Here is a 24,237-nt window from a genome sequence, read left to right as displayed (position 1 = left end):
ACTCTGAGTTTTGAATTCATTTCTAGTTATTCCAGAGTTTGGAAAGAGTTATCTGAGGAACATTAAGCTCGGTATGGTTTGTGTAAGATGAAAGCTGTTTATATCAATGGCTGCACATAGGGATATATAATATGGAAATTCGGAATTTTGGAGCTGAGCTAATAGCAATGAACATTGCAATTTTAATGGCTGCTGGAAATTATTTCATCAAATTTTGTCTCCTCAGTTCCATCAGATTTTTCTCCCACTCCTTGTGATATGAAAGCTTTGTCTGATGTGGTCAGGTCACTTTTCTGGCTACAACAGAGAACCAGGGATTTGACAGCTCACACTAAACACCGCTTGAAGCTGGGATGTTCTGATGTTTTATGCATTTGTGGAAAATTGTTTTAACATCCTGTCTCCCTGTGCAAAACAAAATAAAAACAAAAACAAAGCCAAAGCCTGTTTTGCTTTGGAAATGAGAGTGGCATTTATTTAAAGCTTGAATTTTGTGGGGGCATATTAGCAGGTATTCAGCAGGAATATTGCCAGTTTTGTGCTTCCTGCTAACTGTGAGGTAACTGGAATCTCAGCCCTGCAGAAGTTTATGGAGGGTATGTGTGAATACGTGCAGAGAATCCACACAGGCATTATTAGTGAGATCGTATTTATTTGTGAAAGGTCAAAGGAAAATCATCTTAAGCGTCTCTATTTTTATATGCTAGAGGAATAAGGCAACTGGAGAATATTAATTTTAGGTCTGTACAATGGAAAACTCTTTAAAGCTCAGTGACTTGTTCTCCCTTTGTTAATGGCATGCTTCTCGCAGTGTCTTTTGTACCACTTCCACTTTGCATTTCACACTGACTTCAAAGAGATGGGCACCGAAAGGACAGAGAGGGTGCCATTCACAGAGTGGGGCTTCACAGAGTAAGGTAATAGAAGCTTCAAATTACTGTTGGGCGCCTGATAAATTTCACATTGGTTGCACCATGGCTTCCTTTAGTTTCATATGAAGAGTTTTAATTCTTTTGAAGAGGTCCAAGTGGTTATCCTGGCTGATAAATGAAAGAGTGCACCTTATTAGGAAACTAAAAAAGTAAGGGACAATAGAACAGACTTTGACGAATGTTAATATTCTGGTATATTTCCTTTTTTTGCCTTTTATATAACAGCATATCCAAAAAAGGAGGGCTCCCCTTTATTCTTCCCGAGGCAGCAGGACTCAGGTTAAGGATCCTTTTTATTAAAAAGCCTCTCCCAATATCTCTTTTTAATTCTAACAGTACGTTTTATATATCAGGTAAAGTATTATTGCAAATGGTCTGATATTTACAATTATATAGGGCATCATAAATGCCTTGACCATATAGGATATATCTTTGTGCTTTTTGTAAGTTACAGCTGGAAATACCTGTTGTTCATTTTGTACATCAATTATAAATAACCTTATGGCTGCCACCATTTTTATTTATTTGGGATCAGCTAAGAGTATTGCATGAATGTGGAAAAATTCAAGGGCTTCCAGTAGGCCTGAGTGGGTTACATCTGGGCACAGTAGAGAGGTAGGGCTGTGGCAGGTAGCCCAGTGGTCAAGGGCCAGAACTCCAGAGTCAGTCCTTTATTAGCTGTCTGACCTCGGCCCAGCGCCTTTAACTACAACATGTTTCTCTTTCTGTAAGGTGGGTATGGTAATACCTGTTTCATAGCGCTGTTGGAATGAAGACACAGGAGGGCACAAGGAGTATTTTCCTGGCACAGAAGAAGCAGTGACTAAAGGGTAGTTGTGCCACTACAACCATGTCTGTCACCATCACTGTCATCATCTCAGCAGGCTCTGGTTCTGTTTTCTTGGTTTTCAGAACCAAGGCCCCGATGAACAGAAATGCTCAGTTATTCTAACTGTGCCACTAGCAGGGACATTCTTGATAGATGTAACTCAGGTTAGAAAGAAAGTGTTTACTAGACAAGTGTTCATTAATTAAGAGTAAAAGCCTAAGGTAACAAAAATGACCTGATACAGTCATGTTCTGATCATAAACTGCAGATTGTCAATTCCATAGTGTTAAAATCAAAAAAATGTATGCAACTTAGGGGTGGGTTTGTGTAGCTCGTAGGTGAGCAGTGTTATGTCTCTGCCCAAGCAACCTCCTGATGCCTTGCGGACGAATGGGGGGCCCAGAGAAGGCGGGGGAGGCCACTGGGGAGGGTCCGCCCCTGAGGCTCACTGTTCAGTGCTTGTGTGTTCCAGGTGGCGGAGATGCACGGCGAGCTGATTGAGTTCAACGAGCGCCTGCACAGGGCCCTGGTGGCCAAGGAGGCCCTCGTGTCCCAGATGCGACAGGAGCTCATTGACCTCCGGGGGCCGGTGAGTGCCACCAATCAGGAACATCTCGGTCTTGCCATTCTTCCCAGTCTCTGTCTGTCCACCCAGCCCTTCCTGCCCACAAGTTCAGTTTGTTCATTGTTAGCAATGTCAGGGGTTTGGAAAAGTTCAGAGTCTAAAAGAGTGAGCATTTATATACCTACCATCCAGATTTTATGTACATTAACCGTAACAACATTTGCTTTATTTTTAGGTGGGAGGGATAGAATATATAAAATAAATGCTACAAATTCTATTGAAGCCCCCTTTGCAGCATTTTATACGCCTGCCCTCTATATCAATAGTAGCCTTCCCCTCCGTATTTTATACTTTACTACATAGATAAATCCCCATTAGCAATAAACAATGTTGGTTTTGTGTAAATTTTACCTACATAGTGTTACTTTTACATATCCCTTTGCTTCTTATTTTTGTTTTAATTCAGTACTATGGTTTGAACACTATCTCATATGGATCTAACATAGGGATTTTAAACTGTGGCACTCTTGATAGTTTGGGCTGTATAATTATTTGGGAAGGGGGATGTTCTGTGCATGTAAGATGTTTAGCAGCATCCCTGACTCTCTTCCCACGAGAGGCCAGTAGCACCTACCCCATCATGGCAACCAGAGATGTCTCTGGACACTGCCAGATGTCCCCTGGAGGCAAAGTCACCCCTAGCTGAGAGCTCCTGACCTGGTTCACTCACTTTCTTGACTCTTTAATTCTCTGCTGAATGAAATACCACAGTATTTTTAATCCAGTCATATGTCCATTGATAGTTGCCATTATGTTGCTATCACAAATCATGATGCTGAGAACATCTTGTCTTTTTTTAACACATTTATAATAATTTCTTTATCATTTGAAAACTTTTTTGGTACATCAAATGTTAAATGCCCAGAGGTAGGCACATTAGTATAATGCACCTTATGTATCCATTGTTAAATTGAATTATTAATCCTGGTCTGTCCTTTTGAAGTTACCCATACCCACTTCCCTCTTCTGCCTTATTTTGAATCAAATATTGGGGGCTAGTTTATCTACAGACACCTCAGTGTGTATATGTGTGTGTGTATTTAAAAATAGGAAAATATAAGTATGATATCATTGTCATCCTTCCATTACCAAAAATTCCTTTATTCCGTCAAATATCAGTGTTTAAATTTATCATACCATAATTTTATATATATTTTTGAATCAGGATCCATGAGGTCCAAGTGTTATATTGTTCATGTCTCTTAATGTTTTTTTTGTTTGTTTTTTTAAATTGTAATAAAATATACATAATATAAAATTCATCACTTTAGCCATTTTTAAGTGTACAGTTCTGCGGCCTTAGGTGCATGCACAGTGTTGTGGAATGTCACCACCACCTGCCTCCTGGACGTGCAGTTTCATCTTCCCCAACTGAAACTCTAGGCTCATTAAACATGAACTCGCCTTCCCCTCTCCCTCAGCTCTGGAAATCATTATGCTACTTGCAGTCTCTGAATTTAACTGCTCTCTTATATTTCTTTTCATCCTGTAGAACCCTCTTTCATATCTCTCTCTCTTTTTACAATGCATTTATTGAATCCTGGGTCATTTCACCACCTGATTGCATCTCTAATCAGTGCTATTTGACAGGCTCCTCGGTTAACTGTATTTTCTTAAATTAGCATTTGAATCTCGGGGCTTGGATTCAGGTTTTATTTTGCTGGAAACATAATTCTTATTGGGGCAATGTTTTCTATCAGGAAATGCACAATGCTTACTTCTCTCTCTCTCTTTGATCTTAGTAGCCATTTATTATCACTTCCTACATCCATTCATTACACAAATGTTTCCTGAAAGTTAATGTCTTAAGTATGAAATTCCCGAGTTGTAGGGTGTGGTACCTTAAACTTTACTGAGTTTCGCCATATGGTAAAGTAAAAAACCTATTTGTGATCCCTCTGTCAGTGTGCAAGAGTTCCTTTCAGCATTTTTACATTCCTACTAACACATTCAAGTATGAGGTGGTTTTAATTTGCATTTTCTACTCACAAGTAAGGTAGATCATCTTTTTTTTTTTTAATTTATTTTTAGAGACAGGGGAGGGAGGGAAAAAGAGAGGAACAGAAATATCAATGTGTGAGAGAAACATCAATTGGCTTCCTCCTGCACGCCTCTACCTGGGGACCTGGCCTACAACCCAGGCATGTGTCCTGACCAGAAATGGGACCGTGACCCTTCCGTTTGTAGGCTGATGCTCAATGCACTGAGCCACACCAGCCAGGGCTGGACCATCTTTTCATTTGCTTGTTGCCCACTTGGGTTTCTACCTCTGTGACTGGTTTCTCATGGCCTTTTGCCCATTTTCTTTCTATGGATTGTGTTTCTTTTCCTTATTGATTTATAGCAGTTCTTAATATATCTTTTTTACTTCTACATGTTGTAAATATCCCCTCCCAACCTTTGGTTTACTCATTTAGTTTTAATAAAAGTAGAAAATTTCAAACCTCTCTAAAAGCAGAGACTCATTTAATGAAACCCCATCACTCAGCTTCAATAATAATCAACTCACAGTCATTCTTGTGTCATTCATATACAATCCAGTCACTTCCCAACACAAATTATTTGGATGCATATTCAAGCCATGATATTTTATTCATAAATAATTTAATATTTATCACTAAATGATAATTATAGTACCATTATCATGCCTAAAAAAATTAATGGTAATTCCTTAATATTATCAAATGTCTAATCAGTGTTCAATTTCCTGCAGTTCTCTTAAAATATTTTTCAATTTATTTGCTCTAATCACATCCCAATGAAGCGCAAATATTGCATTTGAGTGATAGGTTTCTTCCGTCTGTTGTAATCTGCATATTCCCCCTCTATTTCTGTTTTATCTCCCCTTGCCTTTTTGCTGTCCCTGTTGAAGGAACTTGGCTCTTTGAACTGTAGTTTTTCCTAGATAGAATTTTTTTTAAGTATATTTTATTGATTATGTTGTTAGAGTAGTTCCAGTTTTTTTCCCCCTTTGCTCCCCTCTGCCCAGTACCCCCCTTCCGTCCAGCAATCCCACCCCCCTTAGTTCATGTCCATGGGTCATGCATATAAGTTCTTTGGCTTCACCCTTTTCTATATTATTCTTAACTTCCCCCTATTTTGTACCAACCAGTTATGCTTCTTAGTCCCTGCACCATATCCCCATTCCTCCCCCTCCCCCCTCCCAGCTGATAATCCTCCAAATGATCCCCTTACCTATGATTCTGTTCCTGTTCTGGTTTGCTTAGTTGGATTTTGCTTTTATTTTTTAGATTCAGTTGTTGATAGTTGTGAGTTTGTTCTCATTTTGGTGTTCATAGTTTTGATCTTCTTTTTCTTAAGTAAGTCCCTTTGACATTTCATATAATAATGGCTTGGTGATGATGAACTCCTTTAGCTTTACCTTGTCTGGGAAGCACTTCATCTGCCCTTCCGTTCTAAATGATAACTTTGCTGGATAGGGTAATCCTGGTTGTAGGTTGTCTTTCATCACATTGAATACTTCTTGTCAGTCCCTTCCTGCCTGCAAAGTGTCCTCTGAGAAATCAGCTGATAGTCCTATAGGCACCCCACTGTAGGCAACTCTCCAGACCTCCCTCTTGCTGCCCCCAGGACTCTCTCTTTATCTTTCACGTGTGGCATCTCATTCATGTTGTGTCCTGGTGTGGTCCCCTCTGGGTCTAGTTCTCCCAGGATCCTCTGTGCTTCCCAGACCTGTATGTCCATCTCCTTCGCAAAATTTGGGAAGTTCTCCTCATTTTTTTCAGTTCTTGCTTCCTCATTCTGCACTGGTTGACTGTTTTTTCCTTCCTTATGTTCCAAATCATTGATTTGAACCCCGGTTTCCTTCCCTTCACCATTGGTTTTGTGTGGGTTTTCCTTTGTTTCACTCAGCATAGCCTTATGCATCTGCTGTACTCAAGCATATCTGTCAAGTCTGTGAGCATCTTTATCACCAGTGTTTTGAATTCTGCATCTGTTAGGTTGGCTATCTCCTTGTCATTTAGTTCTCCCAATGGAACCTTGGTCTGTTTCCCCTTTTGGGTCATACATCTTTGTCTCCACATTCTGACAGGCTCCTGTGTTTGTTTGCCTCTGCGTCCCAGGTAGAGCTGTTGCTTCTGTTACGTTATAAGGGGCGGAGCCTTAGGGATTCGTCAGTACAGAGCGACCTATTTCACCACGTTAAGGTGCTGTATGTTGGGGAGGGGTCTGAGAGGGAACAATGCTGCCTGCCCAGCACTTGCCCCTTTTCCAGGCACCTCTCCCACTTCCGCACCAGACTGGTGCCTCTCTAGCTGCTGCCCCGGCCGTTGTTCCCAGGTGGATGGGTCTGCAGACATTCTAGGACTGTGGGGGCCGTTTAAATAAGCAGACTGTGCTGAGAGACTGGCAGTTTCTGCCTCTGCCCCAACCTGCACTGGTCTGCACAGTCAGAAGCAATGAGGCTTGATTTTCCCCGATGCTGGAACCGTGAGATGCGAGGGCCGGTGAGGAGCTGGGAATGCTTCCCAGGTGTCCCTCCCGACTTTTTAAAATGTGTGTCTGCGCTTTCTGCTGGCCTGCCGCTGCTGCCAGCCACCACACTGCGTACTCTGCACCCCAGCTCCGCCCCTCCTACCTGTCTGGTTGAGTATTTCTTCTTTATATCTTTGTTTGTTGGACTTCCATGTGGTTTGATTTTCTGGAACTTCTGGTTGTTTCTAGTTTTGATGTAGTTGTATTCCTTCTTAGTTGTGGAGGGAGATGCAGTGTGTCAGTCTATGCCTCCATCTTGGCCAGACCCTAGTTAGGATTTTGTTGATTGCAACTCTATGGTAATGCTCCCCATATTTCTCTGTTCCTTGCCTTCCTTTGGATTTTTGGGTTGATCATGAGCTCTACAAGCTCGATGAGTTTCGGCTTTGATTTTCTGATGTTTCGGGATGTGGTGTGTGCTTCCATCAGGAGGCGCAAGAACGTTGGTTCCCATCAGACCCTGTTTGTTTATGTGAGGCCAGCATATGAATGTTGCTTCCAGGACTTAAAGCCCTACAGTGCACTCCCTCCCTGATTGAGTCTGTTTTCTAATCCTTCATAATTCACAACTTTGTATACGCCTTTGTGGATTTCTTTAATTGGGGAGATGCAGGTTTCCTAAGAAGGAAGCACATTTAACAAACACCTACATGTACACTAAGACCCCTTTGTGGGAAGTGACCTTATCTCTGTTTTTGAGGTTGACTGAAGCTCACAGAGACCCCACATCTTCATTAAGTATGTTGTAGAGCTGGATTCAAACTCAGATTTAATCACAAAGTCTATTTTCTTCCTCCACGTTCAACCAGCCCTAGGGAATTGGGGGGAGCAGTTATGAGGGACTTCCTTGTGTTGCCCATTGACCCTCTGCAATGGCCTTCCCAGTTTGCCCTACATGAAAGGCTTGGACAGTGTCTAACGTGGCTTCTCCTTTTACTGCAGCTGGGAAAGGACAGTGAGGGTGCAGGGATAGAGAAGTCCTGGCGCTGACCTCAGTTTCCTGGTATGAGTGGGGCCAGTCTGTGGGCAGGCAAGTCTCTCCTGCCCCCCTACCCAGTTTCAAGGTCCTGACACCCTCTAAGGCCCACCTTAGTGGAGAGGGACCTGATGACAGGTAGGGACCAAGAAGTGGTCCCATTCCATAGGATAAGTTCAGTTTAAACTCTGTGGGAGTCCTTGTGTGTCCTTTATGCTGAAAGGAAGATAGGTGAGTACTTTCACTGCAGATGCATTTCCAGAGAGCAACTTCAGTGCACTATTCTCCTTGTGAACTGTAAAAAGCAATAAAGCAGCTAATACAAATCATAATTCTGATTTTAATAGCTAACATTTATTGAGTAATTGATATCTGCAAAAAAATTAACTAAATATCTTAAAAGTATTAGTATTCATTTATTCCTTACCAACCCTAGCAGTGATTGCTATTATGATCCCACTTTGCAGAAGAGGAAACTCAGAAATGAAGTAACTCAGCTCACACAATTCGAATTGGCAGATCTGGGACCATCTATCTGCTTTGAAAGACTGGGTTTTTTCTTTAAACAGTGGAAACTTAAAAAATTTTCGATTCCTGACAAAACTTGTTACACCCATGCTGAACAGTCAAGTAGTGAAAAATAAATTCCCCCTCCATCCCTGTCTCCTAGTTTTACTACCCAAATATAATAACAATGACTAGTCTTAGATTTGTCTTTCCAGACACCCCACGTTTTACTATCTAGTAGCCTGCTCCCTGCAGTTCTGTATATTACTTCCCCCTTCCCCCAATTAACAAATACTTTAGAGATCTTATTTTACTTTACATTTAGATCTTCAGCCTTCTATTTAAGGGTTCTATTATATTCCCTTAAACTGGCAATATCATGATTTATTTAACCAGGTTTCTGTTGATGGATATTGAGTTACTTCCCGTTTTTATTTTTACAACAATGTTGGCATAACATTCTTATGAAATCCTACATTTAGGTGAGAATGTTATCTGGCAGCGGGGACGCTCAGCTTGGTCAGTGAAGCCCCAGAGATCTTGCCTTGTAAGACCCCAGGGCACTGGGGAAGACCACCACCATGTTCCATCCTCCTTCACCTGTTGCAGGAAAACTTTTCCCGAGGGCGAGCATCCGTCAGCAGCTCATGATTTAATCAAGTTCCAACAATGTGTCAGGCACACATTGGGTCTTCACCTTCATTCTCTCACTTAATGTTGAAGACAAGCCTGTGAATCACGTGGGATGATTGTCCTCTTTTAAATATGGCATCTGAGATGTAGAAGGGTATAGGTCCTGAGAGGCTTCTCATAATGCTCCACTGCGGTGCTAGGCTCCCAACCCATCGGCTTTCTTCTGCTCCAGGCCCTTTGCTTCCTCCTCTATGGGGCCTTTGCTCCTGCTGTTTCCTCTGCCTGCAGTAGTACTCTGGGCCCAGATAGCTTTCTCCTCAAGTTATCAGCTCACTACTTCCTCAGGAAACCTTCCTGATGCCCTGACAAGGTCAGATTTTTCATGTTGAATATGATGCTTATATGTACCTCTCCCTTCTCTTAATGTAATTTTGCGTTTCTTAATGATCAGTATCTGTCTCCCCTGCTCCATGAGGGCAACTTCCATGTCTCTTTTATGCACCCCTTGAGTAGGTGCTCAGTAAAGGTGGGTTGGCTCATTGAGTGAGTGAGTGAGTGAATGAATGAATGAATGAATGAATGAATATCACAGGTAGTATGCAGTGGAGTCCAGCTTTTTCCAGGGCCCCTATGACATGCAAGCCCACCTCTCCTCCATGCCACACTCCCTTTTGCTTCAAGTCTGCATGCCCTTCAGGATATCTCTTCACACAAAGGCAGCTCTGATCCTCATGGGATCCTTTCCTGGGGCAGGTTAGGATGGCCAGAGTGGGGAAAGAGTAAGGCTGTCATTGAGGGCCTGAAGGCTGTTGGGAAAAGCTGGTCACTTAGCAGTGGCCCCAAGTGGACACTTTGCCCTTATCATTATTGCCTCAAGCCCACCCTGCTCATTCATCTCTCCAGAGTCAGACAGCTGGGGCAAAAGGAAGGACAAAATTTGAAGTTCAGTTGCGGATCTGGAGCCGTATCTCCCTTTTAATTGTGAGAGGCATTTGTCCTGGAAATGTCAGCCTCTCCTTTCATTTCCTCTTGGCCTGACTCTCTACAGACCGTGGATGAGACTCTCTCCCAGACCAACAGTGTTTGAACACCTGAAGGGCAGAACTATGGCTGCTTTATTTGGAACCCCCAGTTTCCTCTTCTGTCAAATGGGGAATCACATGGCAGCAGCCTCATTGGTCAGCTTGTTGAGACACTGCCAGTAAAACAGCTCAGTGGTGGGCATGCGGTAAGAGCCCCACCCTGTTTGCATCTCTGAATCCTCAGGGCCCAGCACTGTGCCCTGCACATAGTAGGTGCTCACTGAATGTTGGTTAAATGAGAACTTCATTTTCATAGACAGAAAATGACTACATGGACAAAACAATAATTTTTTTAAAAGATAGGCACAGCCTTGGCTGGCTGACTCAGTTCTTTGGAGCATCGTCCTGTTTACCAAGAGGTTGCGGGTTTGATCCCTGGTCGGGACATATATGGGAAGTCACCAGGTGATGTTTCTTTCTCACATTTATGTTTCTCTCTCTCTCTCCCCCTCTCCTTCCCTCCCCACCCCCCTGCTCCTTTCTCTAAAATCAATAAACATATCCTTGGGTGAGGGTTACAGGAAGTTAAAAGGTAGGCACAGGGACAGTTTCTTCTTAGTGGTAGGTATCTTTTTATGATATTATAGACTTTTAAGCTAAGTCACTTACTTTAAGAATGAGTTTGGGAGTAAGGGTTGACTTTTTTCTTTTTCTTTTTCTGAATGTATTTTTTAGGACACTGCTCTCATTATTCCCACCCCCCACCCCCGCCCTGTATAAGATGTGAATCAATGCTAGAGGGTTTTGTTTTTGTGTTTTACCTTGTAGCTAGATTTGATTACAGCCCTGAAACTTCTCTGGGAAAAGAGCTTCTATTTTGAATAATAAGTAGAGACAGGAAAATAGAATCTGTAACATGTGAGCTGTAGAGGTCATTTAAAGCCACAGTATGGGGAAAGCGGAAAGTGAAACACTCGTTAAATGCAGGTTTGTTCCCATGGGGGGCGGGGGGAGGAAACTTGGTCTCACTGTATATAATTGAATTTGGAGTCCTCTTTTTTCTCTGGTTAGTCTCTGTTCCCAAGCAGAAGAGGTGGCCTGGTGTGGTCTGACTTGGGGTCCGCATAATCACTTCCCTGGCTCAAAGCATCAACCTGTTGGTTTGTTCCTCCTGCCACTGCTCTCACCTGACCCCTCCCTTGTCTGTTTGGTGAGGGAACCACACTTCGTTAGTCATGTACTGTGTGCTTGATCTTGGTTTGCATTTTTGTCCTCTCACTCTCAGAACAGCTCTGTATAATGTATTACATCCCATTTTTCAGGTGAGCAAACTGAGGTGCAGATTAATTTCATGATTTACGTCGAGGCATGCAGCTTCCTGGTAGCACAGAATGCAGATCTCCTTCTTTGACACCATGCTGCTTACACTTTTGTCTTCCTTCCTCCCTTCCTTCCTTCCTTCCTTCCTTCCTTCCTTCCTTCCTCCCTTCCTCCCTTCCTTCCTTCCTTCCTTCTTTTTTATTTCAAGGAAAATGTAGTGTCTATTTTGCTTTAGGCACAACACTCTGGGTGGTTTTAAAGATTCAGATCTCCGATGGAATAAGATGGAACAATGTTAGATTAAAGGGTGTTCAATAGGTTTCTTGGCTGTAGCACTTTACTCCAGAGTGCCTCATGGCTCTCCAAAGGGTGTAGATATAGTGTGCATTATATGCGTTATTTCTCACAATTATTTCCTGAAGGAGCATCTTTTCTAAGAGGCTTTTCAAGGAATGCATTTGGGAGATGTAGGGCTGAGTTGCATATCATCTTATTTACCCAGGCACCGGCTGGCAAGGAGGTAGTAGAAGCCTGGTTTGTTTCATGAGCTGCCTGGGTACGGGATCTGATGGGCTTGGAGGAGGGGAGGTGACATTGTGTGGTGCGGGGTACAGTGAGTCTGCCCACAGTCCACCGGAGGTGAGTGACAGGTTGGCATTCAGTCCAACTGGCCTATGTCCTCCCCAGCTGGCCTGGGTCTCAGCCATGTCACAGTCCTGGATCCCCCAGCATTTTGGGCCTCTTTCACATTGCCTTTCAAAGACCAGGTGGTTCTGGTTTTCTCCTGTATTCTCTGTTTTCTCTGCTTTGCTCTGTTTCTGTTTTTTATTTGCCTCTGTGTGCATCTCTTTTATTCCTCTCTCGCTCTCTTCCTCTTTCTCCCTGCTTCTCTTTGTTCCTCACTTTCTCTGTCTTGTCTTTGTTGGTCTACCTCTGCCTGACCTCCTCTGAGTCTCTCTCTCTCACTCCCCTGTGTGTGTGGGTCGCTGTCTGCCTGTTTCTCCCCCATGCCTAAGTCTCTTCCTCTGCATCCGTCTCCCTCTGTCTCTTCCCTTCCCATTATCTCTAGGTCCGTAAAAATGTACCTCAATCTGTGACATGCTACTTATTGCTGTTTGTTGCAATTGTCTTGGGTAAACCACAGATTCTTTTGGCTTCTTTATTGTCCAAGACATCTGTGTTTTGCACCAGGTCCCTGTAATGTGGCTTCCAGTAGAATCCACATCCATGAAAGCCTTTGCAGACCCTCCCCTCCCAAGTCTGTGGCTGACCCTCATATGTGTTTCCAAGGCACTTTGTGCTCCAGCATTTGTCACTCTGTATAATCACCTTGTGCTGAATTTTCTTTTTTTCACCTGTGGACTGAGACAGGGACTGCATATTCATTTCCTTCTTCTTAGAGGCTGGCACACATGGTCACTCATGGAGCATATGATGTATAAATCTGACCACATACCTGTGGTATCTATGGTAACACTCTGTTAGCCACAACATTGTATTATCCAGGAAGGTGCCTTCCTGGATCCTGCTAGATAACAGAGACTTGCTGTAAGCTCCTTGGTGTTTCCATTGGGTCACCTTCCCTCCACTGTTGAAATAACTGAGCTGATGGGAGAGAAAGACAAGTAATTTAAAATTCAGCAGTGAGATAGGTAGAAAAAACTCATCCCAGTTTTGTAATAAGGTTCACTTTGAAATAAAATGCTTCCTGGGTCTTTCTTGATATCTTTAAAACCTTTAGAGGGAGTGATCTCATCTGAAGCTGGTGCTATTTAAGTAAGGAGGCTTAATACGAGATATATTCTTCAGCTGGGTGGCACTTGCTGAATATCTAATGATCAAATATCAAATTGTCTGTGGTCCCACAGCAGCTCTAAACATCACATTCCAGATATAAGAGGATTTTTAAATCAGTACTTGGACATTGTGTTTTAATCGTCTCCTGTCTTGAAGGAGATATTTTTAAAAGTGCCATTAAAGAGAGGCCACTAAAAATATGTCTCACATAGAAGCTTAGCTCAGAAATACTAGTTTTTGACACAAAATCATCTGGAAAGGTGCTTGCAGAATGCACTTTAAAGTTCTTCGTGCCAGAGAATAACAGCCTCTCCTTAGGCCCACCCATCGTTTTCTGCCCCACGTGATCACATGCTTCTTGACATTAAAGCAGATTCTTCCTATACCTCAGAGGGCTCCCAAGTCACAGGCCTTTCTCCCAACATGTACTCATGTTAAACTCTTGCTCATCTCCAGGGGAAGTCGGGTTCTGCTGGGGAGCTCTCGGGGCCATGGTGTAGGGCTCAGGTGGGCAGATCCTGGCTCCCTAAGGCTTCTGGGTGTGGAACTTGGGAAATACGTTTCCATTAAGATGCGAGTTTTGTGTCTATTAGCAAATGCAGCATGTGCTGACTGCCTCAAAATCAATCTCACATTGCAGCAAATTGGAATCATTGGCAAGGTACAGAATCATCAAGATTTATATACTTTCTGCTCCATGACAACCAGCTGTGGGTTGAGGGAGGAATTTTCTGCACCTGCTTAGCCTGCCCGTCGGTCACTTGTGTTTTTGTGATGTCTTATAGAAAGGGTGGGGCACATGGTGGGATGTGGCAGATGTGGACAACATGCACTCTACCCTTGATGAGGTCAAAGACAGAATATGTTTGATGTGACTTGTGCCTCTCTGGTTTGATTTCATGTGACTTGGCTTGGAGACTGAGGTCCAAAAAAAATATAACCCTGAGACCTTTCCTGTCACAAATTCTGAAGAAGTATAAGCCAGGATTATGAGGCAACCGCTGACTCCCATGATAGTTTTTTCCCCAGCATGGCTTTGGGAGCCCTTGGTTTGAGTTTGCTGCTCCACGCCCACCAGCAGGAGAGAAGACAGGCGGCAGCAGCCAAGGTGCTCTCGGGGCTCACAGCCCTGTGCTCCCCTTTTGTTTACCATCACGTCCTTCCTGAAATGAGCTCGCTCTTTCTTTTTTTGTTTTCATCTGATGAATCAAAATACTGAGCTCATGACACATGCTCATTATTGGTGTAAGAAAGACCTGCTCTTATTTGATAAGTTAGCTTTGACCTCTCCCTTTGCCTTCTACGAAAGATGCTCCCAGACTCCACCCCCACACCCCCCAGGGAGTGACCTCAAGATTTCCCAGGTAGCAACCTCAAGACCCCGGGATGCTTGGCTCCTGACCACTGTATATTTAATCAGCATGTACGTTTCTCAGTAGAAAGTTATTAGCATGGAAAAGTGGTTTCTGTGACTGGGTCAACCACATGGGACTCCTGTATAGGCTGATCTGGGACTGGGGCCCTCTGTCTGTCCCTTGTGGTCAGACTGCAGCACTATCCTTGACTCCTTTCCTTTTTGTCATCCTCAAAATGTAGGCTCTCCCAGCCTCTTCATTCTCTCTGCACCCTGCCTGGTAAATCTTACAGACCAAGTCTATCTGTCTAAGTCCTAATTTAATTTCTGCTAAATTAGCACACATTATTTCTAAGGATACATAATAACCATGTCATTATACTTATAAAAACCCTCTAATTAAATATATGTACTTATTACCTAATATTTATTATGAATAGTTTTTTCTCCATGCTAAGAGTTCCCCTCTGATTAGTCTTTCCTTCCCCACCAATTACAAGTGACTTTCTATATACTGGTTTTTAGATTTCTTCCTATTTTTTACAGTCTTTTTAAAAAAGGCCCATCTCTACTTCCTTCTCTCCTGGACAATCATTAACTTAGGGCTGAGCTTGATTTAGTGACATATGGACCTCAAAGGGATCCTACAGTTTGTTCTGGAAGCTGTTTGCATGTCCTTTACATGGATTTATATATATTTCCAGTAAAAATAAATGCTTTTTCCCTGTATTTTCATAGAGGTTGAGTCCCTGGCCAGCCGGTTTTTGGAATCCATAGCCTTTTGTGTATAGATTGTATTACTGTCTCTTGTGGTAAAACAGTTGGTTATGAGACTGGATTGGAATAGATGTATCTGGGTAAAGAGACCCCTGATTAAGGTGCAAAAAGCCAAATCATTGGTTCCCTTTTTCTGTCGTTTTAGAAATGGCCTCCTCTTGAAAAGTGGGCATCGTCCTGGAGTTGCCCATTAGATTCCTAAGCCTTCTTGCCCTGGGTCCGCAAAGCTCCTATTCTGGTTTTGAGGATAATGATTTTGTTGACCAGGGTTCAAATGTGTTTTCCTGGAAACTAAAAAACTAAGGGTCTTATCCAGACCCAAGTGGTTGGTTGTAGTTTGCCATGCGACTAATGTGGCCAGCCACGTGTCTGAGATCTGACTTGGCCAGTCAAGGAAACCTCAGGTCCCCTTAGATTTTTTATTTCTTTTCTGGAGTATCATTGCCTTTGCTAGCATGAGTGTGTGCATGCCTCCAATGGGAATCATCTCTGCTCCTGTTACGGCCAGGCTCACAGCCAGCTGCTGCTCCCAGTGCCTTGATATAATGCAGAATCATGTTAGCTTTGTTTTAAAAGGAGTCTGTCAGATCCTGAAGCAGGACCCGACTTTCACCTTCTTCTTCACCTCTTGCTATTGGCCCTTTGGCCATGGAGTCCTGCCCTTTACCATACCCTTCTATTTGCAGTGTCTTGTTTCTCTACCTTTTATCTTTAGAAAACATGCGTTAAATTTTTTTTCTAAATTACATAAATAACTGAAGAATATATTTTTGAAAGAAATAATGTGCAGCTGAAGAGAGTAAAAAATATGTGTCCCTCTTCCAGAGATCCCTATAATGAAGAGTTTGGTATATGTCCTCCTAGATATTTTGTGTGCATTTACATACAGGGAAGCATATACATAAACGGGATCATTTATATTGTACTACTCATATTGTTGAGATTTGGCTTTCTCCATGTGTTGGCCCTCCTTCCTTCCCACTCTTCCCATCCTTCAAGATCCAGTTCATTCTCTAAGAAAGCCGTTAGAGGCCTTGTCAATACTGACTTGTTTTTATTTTTAACTTCCTCTAAATTGCTCTAATCTTTTTCCCTCTGGACTACCCATTTTACCTACTTTTTAAATGTTGTTCTTTAGTTACTAAAGAATTTGTTCTGTTGAAATGTATCCAGTTAATTCTCTCCATCCTCAAGAAGTTTGTCTTCCATCGAAGGAAGTTTGTCCCACACGATTGCAATGGGATGCAATGCGAGTCTAGCAGGAGCTCAGCTTTTGAAACATATTTGTTGAATGAAGAATGAACAAACAAAGAAGAGATAGAGTTATGTCAGTTATCAGGTATAATGGTGATACTGTGTGGCTTAATTAACTGCTGGGATTGGTCATGGAAGGCTTCAAAGAGGAGACATTTGACTTGGGTTTCCAAGGATTACTAGAAGTTGGCCAGGAAGATGGGTCTGTTCAGCAGAGAGAATGGTATTATGATCAGCATCGTTTGTTCATGGATAGTATCGGCCACTAGTTTTTATAGGTGTATCTTTTGGCTTCTCCATCAGATAATGAAGTCCTTAAAAGTGAGAGTGGCATTTACACTCCACCCTACCACAATAAGTAACATTTTATTGAATGCCTGTTGTATACCAAACCCTTTCCCAAGTGTTTTATAGGTAGTAGCAAGCCCATGGTGTAGATGCTCCTGTCTCTAATTTAGAGATGAGGAAATAAGGCGCAGTAGGGTAGATGATGTTCCCCAAGTCCTCAGGACTAATAAGTGATGGAGCTTGTAAGTCTCTTACTTTTTCAGTTTTCATGTCCTCATCTTTAAATAGAACTGGTGATGCTCACCAGTGTGAGCAGTATGAGGTTTGAATTAAATGAGAAAATGCCTCTAAATCACCCAAAGTAAGGGGGCAAATACCACCTTATATAACCCTCAATAAAATAGCACCCCACTTTATTTTTCTTCATAGCACTTATCACTGTTTGACATAGAGTTGTTCATTTGCTGTCTCTGCCTTTGTTCATTTTAGGTTTGGCTGTGTCCTCAGTGCCTGGTAGAGAGTATTAAAAATTTGATGACTGAATGAATAAACGTTGGTTCCACTTTTCACCATTGCATTCTGACTGTGGATGCCCAGCAAATAGCTGGTGAATTTGACGGAACAAAATATTCTGTGTCAATTCCGCATACCGACAAGGGACCATGAATTTATTTGTCACAAGATGATCAACACTGCTCTTTTCATTTTCTATTTGCTGTCATATATAAGGAGCTATCGTATGTCTCCCACCCTGATTTTCCTGATGTCTCAATTTAAATAGTTTCCAATCTGGGTATGAAATTATCCATCAGTTACAGAGAGACTGTGGCTATCAGAACAAACCAGAGCTTATTTGGAGAAGCTATTGGTACAAGAGCAAGGGCTGGCTAAAGAAGACTTGCCCCCTCTGCCCCAGGCCTCCTCTGGAATATCACTTCTACCCTTGGACAGTAGTCTGAATCTCACCCATCCCCTAAGATCCAGTAAGGATGACACCTCATTTATTTATTCACTGGATGCAAAATTAGCATCTTCTATTGTCAGGTGCTGACAGGCCTTGCACTGTCCCCTGGACCCTCCAGTCTGCAGTGTGTGTGTGTGGAGGGGGGAAGGTAGGGAAGAATACCTACCCAAGCTGAGCTATGAGGCTGAAATCCAGGTCCTCACCAGAGCCCGTAATCTACAAGTATCTATTGCTCAGAATCTCTGTATTCTGAGAGATCACACCATGGACGGAGGATTTCCCAGACAGATGGTTCTGCTCAGTCCCCAGATCTGTGTAGCCTTGATGTGAGGCAGGGTGATTTCAGGTGGTTCAAGAGTCAGGTGTAAGTAACATTGACTCTGGTAGCAAGAAGTTGTTTCCTTTTCAGTTTTCTTTCAGCTATGCTGGTGCAGTGCTAACATGTCTTTCCTGCTTCTTAGATACCCTGACAAAGCAAGAAAGACTTGGGATCAGGGTGCCAGTCAGGATGGTACCTAGATGCCTGGATGCCCGGGCTCAGCCCAGGTCAGCTGAAAGAGAATCTCTGCAGTAGGGCCGATATCCCAGATACCTCAGGTGATCTGACGCAGCCAGGGTTGAGAACCACTGACTCTTAGAATTCAATCAAGTTTGTTTTCATTGGAGTCAGTTTGCTTTCCATATATAGCAAGTGAAATTATTCTTCCATGTGCTAGAGTAATTTCCTCTTTAAGTACATTTTATAACTAAAAAAGGTGAGTCAATTTAAGAAATAACATTAGTAAACAGTAGTGCAAGTGGTATATGAATGTGGCAAAATCGTGATGGTGCCTCGGGGTGGACTGAAGTTTGGGAAGTACTCCTAGAATTTATCCCAGGATTAAAGTTTTAGGCCCTGTATCTTGGCTCCACAGAATCACTGGGAGTGATGTGGTGGCATGCCAGGGATTCATTAAGGGATAGCACCAATAACAAATAGTGAACAAAACTCATTACTGTTTTTATTTGGGGATTGTACTGGTTATCCATATCTCCATAACAGAATTGTCCCAAAACTTAGAGGTGTTATTTTGGAATGACACCATTTATGACCTCACAGTTTCTGAGGGTCAGGAATCCAGGTGCAGTGTTGCTGGTCCTCTGTCACGGATTGTTCACAGGCTGCTGAGGGGGAATTTTAGGATAGGCTGAGTTACACTGTAGTAACAAACAACTCCAAAATATCATTACAGAAAACACAAAAATTTCTGTCTCAGTCAAGTTACGTGTCCTTCATGCATTGGCTGGGCCTCTGCTCCATTTTGTCATCATCCTCACACTCAGACTGCGGCAGAGGGACAGGAGAGCCTGGCCAAGCACACACTCTCCCTTGAAGCTTCCACCTGGATATCGCACGTACCACTTCTTTCTTATTTCATTGGCAAAGCGAGTCCCATGGACAGACCTCCCTGCAGGTGGGTGGGGAAGTGGTCTTAACCAGGCATCTGGAAAGACCAGAGTTATTTGTGGGTGACCCTGATAACTCCCATAAGTGACAGACGGCTTACTCACCTGCCAGGATGGTTATGAGGATTCGATCAGATAATACGCGCAGAGCTCTTAGTGCCCGACACCTGGTTGGCACTCACTGAACAGTGGTGCTGGGGCGGTGCTGGGGGCTGTGGTGACGATGCTGAGTAGAGAGGTAAAGCTTACCTCCCTAGGGGCCCAAGTTTACTGACCTTGGTCTTACTGATCTGTTCAGCCAGTCCCATGTATCCCATCATTTCTCAGTTTCCTGATTTCCAGGTACTGCGCTTTGAACTGAGGATCAAAGACAAGAGCAACAAGATCCATGTCCTCAGAAACCTGACCGTCTCCTTGGTGGCAGGGACTGAGGGATTCCCTCTGGGTATTTATTTTCAGGTCTCAGCTTTGCTAGGAAGACATAAAATATAAAATGAGTGCTGGACCTGGAAGGGATCATCATTTCTGTATCAGTTAGAATGCTTTCAATGATAGAAACAGAGAACCCAAGCCAAACTGGTCTTAGCAAAGCAGGGAATTTGTTGCATTAGGTAACTGAAAAGTTCAGAGCTAGGCTGCTCATCTTCCTAGTCATTGGGAAAGAATGAGACTCTCCAGCATTGCCAGCAAAATCCCCAAAGTTTATTGTGATCGAGCCAGCTTAGTTAGTTCGTTGGCCAGCCTTGAACCAGTCACTGCGGCCACAGGAATGGGATATGCTCATTGGCCTGAGTTATTTGTGCTCACCTTTGGATCGAGGCATGGTGTCATTCCACACAAATCTGCAGTTAGTGATTTTCGAGGAAGGGAATGTATGGCAGGCAACAAACAGCACAGTCCCCCCTTTATTCTGCCCCTCTGCCTTTTCTTGGGTGAGATGTGGCAGCTCAGAGCAGGGACATGATTGGCCTGATACACCTCAGGGTGTTAGAAACACCATTGGGGCCAGTCTGTGGGTCTAGGACTGTGCCTCGTGCTGCTTTGACTCAGTTCTAAAAACATCTCAAAAAGTGATCAGTTTCAAAAAGGCTTAGGGAAACATTGCACTTAGTGAGATGTGATTATAAAATGGATGTTAAATTGTATTATGCCTGCCATCTTTAATTAGCAAAACTTCATCATTTATTGGTTAATGGTAAAAGACAGTTTGAAAATCAGGCAGATTTCTCCCTGTGGGTCAGCTTCTTGTGTCTAATTTCTGCAGGAAACAGAGTTTTGGTGATTGGCTTCCTGAGTCCTTAGGGCACACGAATAGGGGCTCCCCAACTGTGATGAGGCCATTGTTGAGCTGGTGTGGAAGCCCCTGGTGGTGACGGTGGGGGGCAGGCTGTTAATCTCTACGAGTATTTCTGGGAGGTACTGTTACTGCTAGTCTTCCTTATTGAATATCACAGAGCGAGTTGTCCAAGAGGCAGGTTCTGGAATATGCCTTTTTAATGTCTGAGGACAGAGAGTTCAGCTGCAAGAATTCTTTCTCATTTTCTGCTATCAAAACTATAATCTTTCTGTCTTGCACAATGGAATTACTAAGGCTAATCAACTGCCTAAACTGTTCTCTGAAATTTATTTACCCACCCACCTACCTGGCATTTCCAAGAGCTGACAGCATAGTGGATCAGGTTGGGGGAGTGAATTTAAAAAATGATTTGTACCTCTAGTCACTGTGTTCCTCCTGGAAGAACATGTCCTTGAGCCATCCCCTGCCCCCAGCCTTCCGAAATGACCTTCTCTACTAACGAATAACAAACACTGTGACCCTACTTTACTCATTTCTTCAGAAGATACTGAGCACCTCCTCTGTGTCAATCACTGGGATGTAATAACCAGATGCTGTGTTTCATTCTTTCCCTTAATCCATCATAAGCCTGGCAGGGAAGTAATATTTCCCCACTTTATAACTGAGAAAAGTGAGGCTCAGGAAAGTCAGCTGCCTTGGTTGGGATAGCAAAGTCAGAGTGCCAGCCTAGAGCTCTGTAACTGTAAAGCTGCGCTCTTTTCAGATGGTGTTATAGCCCAGGGTGGACTCTGTACCACACACTGCCTGGTTCTGCTCCTAGCTCTGTTAAAACCCTGTGCCCTTGGCGCAAGTTAAGTCAACTCTCTGAATCTCAGTTTCCCCATCTGTAAAATGAGGATGATCATAATATTGACCCATTAGGATGATGATCTATTAAAAATGTGTAACGTGGCCTGGCACCAAGCAAGAGGGCAAGAGATATAACAAAACGATACACACTTACCCTTCAACAGTTCTGTAGACTAGAACCCTGAAGTCAAGGAGTCAGTAGGGCCATGCTCCATCTGGAGGCTCTAGGGAAGGATCCTTCCTTACCTCTTCTGCCTTCTGGTGACTCCTGGCATTCCTTGGCTTGTGGCCACATCACTCCAATCCCTGTCTCTCTCTTCACATTCCTTATTCTTTTTCCTTTTTAAAAAAATATTTTGTCTATTTATTTTTAGAGAGAGGGTAAGGGAGGGAGAAAGGGAGAGAAACATCAATGTGAGAAACATCAGTTGCCTTACACGCCCTGTCCAGGGACTAAACCCTCAACCCAGGCATGTGGAATCAAACCAGTGATCTTTGGCTTTGCAGGATGATGCCCGACCAACTGAGCCACGCAGGTCAGGGGCCACATGCCTTTTTATCCCTGAGTGTCTTTCCTCTTTGTGTCTCTTATAAGGACTCTTTTCATTGGATTTAGGGCCCACCTGGATAATTTAGGATGAGCTCATCTCGAGATCCTTAACTTAAGTACATCTGAAAAGATTGTTTTTTCAAATAAGGTCATATTTACAGGCTCCAAAGATTTTGTTTTTTTCAAATAAGTCACATTTACATTGTTCTGGGGCTTAAGATGTGGACGTATTATTGGGGGTCTCCATTTAATCCACTATAGCTGCTATTAAAGGGAAAAATGTTTGGAAGGTACGAGTAACATGTGAGTACATTCTCAATGCAAACATTCAGGTGCTATGTGAAACCTCTCGCCATCACCCTCAATTCCATTCCCCAGGCCAGAGATAACCATCCTGATGTGTTGGGTACTTATCCTTGCAGACATTTCTGTTTGAATAGAAAGATACATGTCATGGATTATCACCCGGGCATTCTGAGGTGAGTTAAGGCACAGCATGGTGCCCAGTTAGCTTGCAGCCTTGTAGGGGAGCAGAAAGTAAACCAGTGACCTACCTCCATGCGTGTTAGAGGGGCTGTAATAGACACACGTACAAAGCGCTGCGGCAGCACTCAGCTCCCTTTGTGAGAGGGGATGCAAGGTTCAAAAGGCTCCACTGAGTCGGGGACACCTGAGCCACGTAGGGTTTGAAAAGTGCAAACCTTGCAAGGTACATGTCTGGGCACTTGTGTAAGGAAGGAGCCTGGAGTGGACATGGCCACTTTCACAGCAGGAAGTGACTCCTGACGTATGTTTCCTGAAGGATGTTCCTGGGGACTGTCATGAGCAGGGAACTGGAGCCGTGGTTGCCGACCCCTGATGGGGGCCTTGGGGAGATATAGACTCAGGGACTGAAAATGCAAAAGCGAATGAGCCACAATCTCTGCCCTGGAGGGTTTTTCCCAGTGACACGCCTACCCTTGCAAGCTCATGAGGGATGTTCTGTTTGCAAGAAGACAGCATTTGGAGTGACAGACATGGCAGGTCCCTTCTCTTCTCCTCACAGTCTGATGTCTCCAGCAGATCTACCCAGATAAACCAAAGCTACCCCTGTCTGTAATAACAAGCTTCTCAGACCTGCTGCCTAAACATCTTTGATACCCTTAATGCTCTTAAATGCTGCTCCCTGGCTAATTTCTAAGTGACAATTCCAGTGGTGTTTGCAGTGTTTTTAAGGAAGTCCTACCTTTACTCTCTAGTTATAACTAGTGAGAGCGGGTTTGGATTCTAGAATTTGCACAACTCTGCTTTTCTTTGGCATTTTTTGGTTGCTCTGGGCCTCAATTTCTCTGGTTATTCAAGAGGAGTGAAGGATGAAATGAGGTCGAATGAGGCATTTTGTTTAGTGTTTTCTAAACTTTTTTCCTTTTAAGTAAGTTATGCTTGTATAACCCTTTCTTTAAGAGGAGCTCCTCCTTGGAAACTCAGTATGGGTAAAGGATCCAAGTATTGTTAGAACCAGATCTTGCTGAAGCAGGGCATTGGGGGAGGGCAGTAGGGGAGCCTCTGGTCACTAAGCCCATGGTGCAGGTACTAGTAACTCCAGGGACCTGTCAGGAACAGGTAAGAAGGCCCTTCCCCCATAGAGTTGAGAGGCAGTAGAAGTCTGCAGCCAGGAGACCAACACACCATGAGGCTGTTTCTTCACTCCTCAGCTCTTGGTTTCCTCATCTGTGGCAGAAGCCCACTTGGAGTAGTAGAATCTCTCATCTTGTTATTATAGGCCTAAGTATTTCACTAGAGATTGTCTGAAAATTCTTCACAAGGATAACTTTATATTAGTAATTAAGCCTAGCGGAAGTGTAGACAGTTGTTGATTAGCACTTTTCTTAAAACTGAGCTTTAAAACAATCTGTTCATAAAAGGCAGTGGGGTAGAGATGTTGGCATATTCTCTCATGTGCACAGCTGAGATGTGTGTGTCTGTGTCTCTGTGTCTGTGTGTCTCTCTGTCTGCAGCAGCCTCCAGGCATTTCCCTCTTGCCTGCCTCACAGCCTCTCTGCATCCAGAGTGACATTGGAACGTGAGCTTGCCCAGTCTCTCCCTTGCTTAATTCCCTTCAGTGGCTGCCCTTGATTTGAGCAGAGACTAGAGGCTAGAAACTAGGCTGTTTTCCTTCAGGCGTCTCCCTCAGTGGTGGTCACCTTTCCTCCAAGTCCTTTTCCCTTATCCTCCTGCAGAGAGAGGCCTGTTATCCCAGTTCTGCTCTGCAGACTTTTCACACGGAAATCATATAATTAATAGTGTTGATTATTTGTATAAAGGCAGTCTCTCCTGATGG

At 43.4% G+C, this 24,237-nt stretch overlaps 1 protein-coding gene across 2 annotated transcripts in view; it reads left to right on the top strand.

The window, feature by feature from the left end:
- Nucleotides 1-24,237, top strand: part of SNX29 (sorting nexin 29) — a 581,450-nt gene that overhangs the window by 365,631 nt on the left and 191,582 nt on the right. For both annotated transcript variants that reach the window (XM_090279147.1, XM_090279146.1), the window contains one exon: nucleotides 2,234-2,350. In XM_090279147.1, coding sequence (XP_090135273.1) covers nucleotides 2,234-2,350 — 117 coding nt within the window. The remainder of the gene's footprint in view (nucleotides 1-2,233; nucleotides 2,351-24,237) is intronic.

This window comes from Furipterus horrens, unplaced genomic scaffold, assembly GCF_987537825.1.
Source record: "Furipterus horrens unplaced genomic scaffold, mFurHor1.1.pri manual_scaffold_5, whole genome shotgun sequence".
Lineage (NCBI taxonomy): Eukaryota > Metazoa > Chordata > Mammalia > Chiroptera > Furipteridae > Furipterus > Furipterus horrens.
Note: the sequence above shows the minus strand (reverse complement) of the source record. Positions and strands in the feature narration are given on the sequence as shown.